The sequence below is a fragment of the Protobothrops mucrosquamatus genome, unplaced genomic scaffold, assembly GCF_001527695.2.
Source record: "Protobothrops mucrosquamatus isolate PMUCROS unplaced genomic scaffold, P.Mucros_1.0 scaffold3335, whole genome shotgun sequence".
NCBI classification, from domain to species: domain Eukaryota; kingdom Metazoa; phylum Chordata; class Lepidosauria; order Squamata; family Viperidae; genus Protobothrops; species Protobothrops mucrosquamatus.
Genome location: NW_015389325.1, coordinates 8,392 through 15,011, shown reverse-complemented (window position 1 = coordinate 15,011; position 6,620 = coordinate 8,392). Strand labels below are relative to the sequence as shown.

Sequence of the window (6,620 nt, the reverse complement as noted above, 5' to 3'; positions counted from 1 at the left end):
CAGGGGGGGCCGTTAAGGGGGGCTCCCCCCAACGGACTCCGACCAATATGGGGTTGTTGTTGTTTTTTAGTAGTACAGCTATTCCCCGACTTACAAACACTTCGTTTAGTGACCGTTCAAAGTTACAACGGCCCTGAAAAAAAGGGACTTAGGACCGTTCCTCGCACTTACGACCCCTGCAGCACCCCCAGGGTCACAATGACCAAAATTCAGATTCTTGACCTCTGACTCGTATTTACGACGGTCACAGCATCCCGGGTGTCGCGCGATCCCCTTTTGCGACCGTCTGACGAGCCACATCAATGGGGGAAGCCGGGTTCGCTTAACGACTGTGTGACTCTCTTAGCAAATGCAGTGATTTGTTTAACGACCGTAGCAAGGGAGGTCGTAAAACGGGGCAAAGCCCACTTAACAAATTTCTGGCTTAAGCAACAAAAAATTCTGGTCATAAAGCTGAGGAGCGGCCTGTGTTGTGTTTATATTACTAGGTTTTATTTAGCTTTATCTTTTTATTTTTTAAGCTGCGGGGTTGAGATGGGCGGCTAATAAATTTTACAAATAAATAATCTTGCAAATAAACTCCCCTCCAGCCCCCTCCCACAATTCAACAGGCACCCGTCCCCCCCCACCCACGAATCTTTTCTGCCACTCACCGTGCCCAATCAAGTATTGTCCAGGTTTGTCCGAATATTCTTGCTCCCGCGAGGCCGAGGACCCCTGGCGCCTGTCGGAGAAGGCAAAAAAAGGGATGCTTGCTGGAAGCCCCGCCCACTCCCATTAGCTTCTCCCACAGCCACATCCCTGCGCCTCCGTTCAACCGTTATCCTGCTAGCCAATCCTGAACTCCTTCGTCCCACCAGCTCGTCCCCATCTTCCTCCGTTGTAGACTGCCTTAGATGCCAGAATTCCCAGGCGCCTGGCCGCCTTTTTCCCACGCCTTCCCCAGTGCTGGCTAAGCAATTAGGCCCCTCCCACATTCTCCTGGCCCCTCCCGCTCCTCCGTTTGGGAAGCAGCGCCTTACCGGAGGCAGACCACGGCCACGATCACCACGGCCAAGATGAGGAGGCTCCCCAAGGCCGCCGTGCCCACGATGAGGGCCAGCTTCTCCGTGCTGCTCCCCGACTCTGCCAGGGGGGGCAAAGGGGTCAAAACCAGCAAGGGATGATGGGAAGGGAACAAAATAAGATGTGGACAAGGACCCCCCCCAAACTTGGTGGGCGAAAAGCGCTAGCCGTTTCCTTTCCTTTCCTCCATCCACTCATTCCTTTTTTCCTTCCCTTCCCTTTCTTTTTTTTCTTTTCTTTATTTTACTTTTCTCGTTCTGTTCTTTTCTGGTCATTTTAAAAGGGCCTCATGGCAAACCTATTAAAAACCTCCCGGCTGTGGTGGTCCTAAGGGAAGACATTCTCCGAAATTGCTGCCTCTTTTGGAGGCAAAAAACAAAATAGAAGACCGGGTCTTAATTTCGGAGAAACACGGCAGTTGGGGGGGGGGTCACGATCCGTCTGCAATAAAACCACCGGGGGTCCCCTCGCTTGCAACCGAGGGGGTCTTACCGGCTCCGTGGGTCTGGAAGGCCTTTTCTGGTCCAAACCCTCCGTAACCGGCCTCCGATCGGGCCCGGACTTGTACAACGTAGACGGATCCTCGACGCAGCCCCGACAGGGTCACCCGGTTCTCGGACGTCTTCACGAACATGGGTCCACCGGCCCCCTGGAAGAGGGCAGATGGGGAATCAGAGCCCACCCCAGCTGTGTCTTCTTCCAGGTTCCCTGGAGGAAGAAGCCCCCCTTCCCTCGTTTCAGCGCAGGCGTGCACATCTGGGCAGCGGTTTTTGAGTCCTCTCCTCTCCCACCGCCGTCTCCAAAACCCCCAGGGAGAGTTGGCAAAAGTTAGTGGCAAAACTGGACCCTCACTTCTGTTTACACAGGCCCTTTGATTTGGCTCCTCCTATTCCAGGGGTAGGCAACCTTGGCTCTTTTATGACTCGTGGACTTCAACTCCCAGAATTCCTGAGTCAGCAGAGCTGACTCAGGAATTCTGGGAGTTGAAGTCCACGAGTCATAAAAGAGCCAACGTTGCCTACCCCTGTCCTATTCATATTTTAAGGTTTAATGTTTTTAACTTAAATTTGGTTATCTGTGTCACTGATAAAAGAGAAGACAGGTAGCCCTCCACAACAATTCGTTTAGCAACCGTTCAAAAGGCACTGAAAAAAGGACCGTTTTTCGCCCTTACGACCGTCGCGGCAGCCCCGTATCGCGTGATCAAAATTCAGACGCTCGGCCACTGACTCACACGACGGTCGCAGTGTCCTGAGGGGCAGTCAGGCGATCTCCTTTTGCGACCGTCTGACGAGCAACGGGGGAGGCCAGATTCACTTAACAACCGTGTGACTAAGACTGCAGTGATTCCCTTAACAACGTAAAGGGGGCCAAAACTCACGTAACGACCGTCTCGCTTAACAACAGAAATCTGGGACTCGATTGCAGTCGTTAAGTCGAGGGCTGCCTGTATTTGAAGCGCCCTCCTGAGGTAAACGGCTGCCGGTCCCTCTTCCAAAGCCGCCTCCCTTAATGTGGGGAGTGGATTACAAGGGCCGGGACCCCCAGTCCCCTGGCTGAGGATGATGGGAAGCAGCACCCGTCCTCTCCTCCCCGTGTCCCCTCGGAGACGGGAGCCGTCGAGCGACACCAGCCTTAACCGGCGCCTTTTTCCAAGGCCAGGCTTAAAACAGGCATTTATCCCTCTTTTCAGCCCGAACGAGTTTCTGGAGTGGATTACACCGGATCAATCGTCAGGCAGATCCTCTTCAAAGCCGTCTGACCGACCAATTAATCTGTCAGCGCTTTTCAACTCCAAAAACACAAAGGAATAATAAAAAAAAAAAAGCCGCAGGTGGGAAGCGCCTCGTCGGAAGGGCCTCGGTTTTTCCGTTCTTCCCGTGGAAAAAAAGTACATTTGGCTTCCAAGAAGCATGACCGCCAGAGGGGGGGGGTTCCTCTCCCCAGAAATATTGGCCGGGGGATTTACTGCTCAACTTAAAAGGGAGAGGATGTTCCGCAAAGCCTGGTGTGTGTGTGTGTATGTGTGTGTGTGTCTGTGGGTATAAAAGAAATAATTCAAGTCTACATTTTATGAGCAAATATTGGCAGTTTTTCTCAAGGGGGTACCAAATCGAGGCGAGGATGTAAGGCTGTAGCAATGGGGCGAACTGTATATCTGGGCATCTCGCAAAGACCCTCCTTTGCCCCAAATCCAGAGCGAAAGACAGAGGTTAGGGACCCCTTTGCTGCCCCGTTTTAATCCGTGAAGGTGCAGAAACACAATCCAGAGCCCGCTGGGTTCAGAAAACTGATCCTCAATGAATAACAGAATACCAATGACGGGGCATCCACGATCTCTAGAGGCAGGCCTATCCACTGATTATAAGTGGTATTAACACGTGAAGTGTTAATACCACTTTACAATGCCTTGGTAAGGCCACACTTGGAATCCTGCATCCAGTTTTGGTCACCACAATGTAAAAAAGATGTTGAGACTCTGGAAAGAGTCCAGAGAAGAGCAACAAAGATGATTAGGGGACTGGAGGCTAAAACATATAAGGAACAGCTGCTAGAATTGGGTCTGTCTAGTTTAATGAAGAGAAGGACGAGGGGGGACATGATAGCAGTCTTCCAGTATCTCAGGGGCTGCCCCAAAGAAGAGGGAGTCAAGCTATTCTCCAAAGCGCCTGAAGGCAGGACAAGAAGCAACGGGTGGAAACTAATCAAGGAGAGAAGCAACCTAGAACTAAAGAGAAACTTCCTGACAGTAAGAACAATTAACCAGTGGAACAACCTGCCTCCAGAAGTGGTGAATGCTCCAACACTGGAAGTTTTTAAGAAGAGACTGGACAGCCATTTGTCTGAAATGGTATAGGGTTTCCTGCCTGAGCAGGGGGTTGGACTAGATGACCTCCAAGGTCCCTTCCAACTTTACTACTACTACTACTACTACTACTACTACTACTACTACTACTACTACTACTACTATTATTATTAATATTATTATTATTAATATTATTATTATTATTATTATATGGAAGGGACCTTGGAGGTCTTCTAGTCCTACCCCCTGCTGAAGCAGGAGACCCCCCATACCATTTCAGACAAATGGCTGAACAGTCTCTTCTTAAAAACCTCCAGTGATGGGGCATCCACAGCTTCTGGAGGCAGGTTGTTCCACTGGTTAATTGTCTTCACTGTTAGGAAATTTCTCCTTACTTCTAGATTGCTCCTTGCTTAGTTTCCATCCGTTGCTTCTTGTCCTGCCTTCTGGTGCTTTGGAGAATACGTTGACCCCCCTTTTCTTTGGGGCAGCCCCTCAAATATTGGAAGACTGCTATCATGTCACCCCTATCATGTCCTACTTTTCCTTAAACTAGACCTATCCAATTCCTGCAACCGTTCTTCATGTGTTTTGGCCTTCGGTTCCCCCAATCATCTTTGTTGCTCTTCTCTGCACTTCTTCCAGAATCTCAACATCTTTTTTATATTGTGGTGATCAAAAGCAGTATTGCAGTATCTGGGGGGCTGCCACAAGGCAGAAGGAGCCAGGTTGTTCACCAAAGCACCAGAGGGAAGGACGAGAAACAATGGCTGGAAACTGATCAAAGAGAGAAGCAACCTGGAATTAAGGAAAAACTTCCTGACAGTGAGGACAATCAACCAGTGGAACAGCTTGCCATCAGAAATCGTGAGCGCTCCACCACTGGAGGTTTTAAAGAAGAGACTAGACAATCACCTGTCTGAGATGGTGTAGGTTCTCCTGCTTGGGCAGGGGGCTGGACTAGAAGACCTCCAGGGTCCCTCCCAGCTCTATTCTATTCTAAAACTGGATGCCATATTCCAAGTGTGGTCAAAAAAAGGGAAGTCAACATTTCATATTTTTGATACATTTTTCAGCATTCAACTAGGGTGGGCTTTGAACAATAGATTTGTCATTTGTTTTTCATTTTATACACCCATTGGTTTGGGGTTTTTTTTGCTTTTATTATTAATGTCTGGTCATCGTTCGTTTTGTTTTTCCTTTTTTTTCTTTCTTTTGTATTTTAAGTCTGGGGAAAAAAGTTAATAAAAAGTTTGCAAGAAAAAAACCCCACACTTACCTTCTCGTAATACTTGACCTCGTAATCCAAGATGTTGCCCGTTGGTGGCTGGACGAGTGGCCAGCCCAAGGTGACCCCGCTGGGGCTGACGGAGGTTTGCTGGATGTCGGACACCGGCTGGGGGACTGGCCAGAGAAAAAAGGAACGAGGGAGAGCTTAGACCAGTGGTTCTCAACCTTTTTAATGCTGCGATCCCAACCGGTCGTAAGTCGAGGACTAAACCGGTCGTAAGTTGAGGACTAAACCGGTCGTAAGTCGAGGACTAAACCGGTCGTAAGTCGAGGACTTTCCCTGCCCAGGAGCGCCACGCATGCATGGTTCCGCCCCCTGCGCCGGCCGAGGCGTAGCTGGCAAGCGGCAGAGACGGAGCAGGCCGACCACCAGCTGGCCCAGCCCAAGGGAGGTAAGGCACCCGCCGGAAAAGGGGGAAAAATGGTGGACAAAAAAAATGGCGGACAAAAAAATGGCGGACAGCCTTGCTTGGCGACCCCCATGAAATGGTCGATCGACCCCAAATGGGGTCCCGACCCACAGGTTGAGAACCACTGGCTTAGACAGTCTTATTTGGGCTGCAAAGATCAACACGACCACTAGATGGAGATAGAGAGAAGAGAGGCAGAAACATCCCGACCCTTGGCTGCCCTCTGCTGTTGTCCCTGGGATTTGCAACCACATGTGGACCCGGTCTTTCCTGCCTGACAATTATCGCTCTTTAGCAGATGGTACCTTTATGTCAGTTGTGTCAGGACCCACACTTCTGAGCTAGGGGATCCTGGGGGGAGGGGCATGGAGAGGGGTGGGGGCCACCTCTGCTCAGGTCCTGCTCGGGCAACCCGGTCCGAGCGATGGCGTTCCAGGAGCCGACCTACCGTCCTTGTTGGTGGTGATATTGATGGACTCCGACTGGGGCGGGTTCTGGCTGAGATCGGAGACGCCGTTGACCGCTTGGATCTGGAAGGAGTAGGTGATGTAGGGCTGCAGGCCCTCCACGGTGACGGTGCGGTCCACCAGCCCCCGAGACCGGGGGGCGTAGGCCAGGCGGGCACACTCCCGACAGCTCTGCCGTTCGGGGCACTCGTGGCAGCTGAGGTGGTAGGAGACGTCGTCCCGGCCTCCGTTTTCCAGGGGTTCGCTCCACTCCAGCACGGCCACCGAGCCGTTGATTTTGGCCACGATGCTGCGTGGGGCAGACGGCGTGGCTAAGAGGGGGGAGACAGCAGGGTCAGGCCTGGGACAGCCTAGCCTCTCACACACACACCCCAAAAAGCCCTTCCAGCAGGCTTCAGTCTCTTGCCCCCCCCAAAATAACTCCTCCACTCAACCCTCCAGATCCCAGCCCCGACCTCAAAAGACCCCAACCAGCCTTGTTCTCCCACCAAAGCCTCCCCCAGCCCTTGCTCTCCTAACCCCCCAAAAGACCCTCCCCCAGCCCTTTCTACCACTCCCCCCAGAAACCCTCCACCCACCCTC

At 51.7% G+C, this 6,620-nt stretch overlaps 1 protein-coding gene across 1 annotated transcript in view; it reads right to left on the bottom strand.

The window, feature by feature from the left end:
* Window positions 1–6,620, bottom strand: part of EPHB4 (EPH receptor B4) — a 22,734-nt gene that overhangs the window by 9,731 nt on the left and 6,383 nt on the right. The window contains exons 4-8 of the mRNA XM_015826849.2: window positions 6,020–6,349; window positions 5,151–5,275; window positions 1,558–1,714; window positions 1,023–1,125; window positions 634–724 (exon numbers count right to left, since the gene is read on the bottom strand). Coding sequence (XP_015682335.2) covers window positions 634–724; window positions 1,023–1,125; window positions 1,558–1,714; window positions 5,151–5,275; window positions 6,020–6,349 — 806 coding nt within the window. The remainder of the gene's footprint in view (window positions 1–633; window positions 725–1,022; window positions 1,126–1,557; window positions 1,715–5,150; window positions 5,276–6,019; window positions 6,350–6,620) is intronic.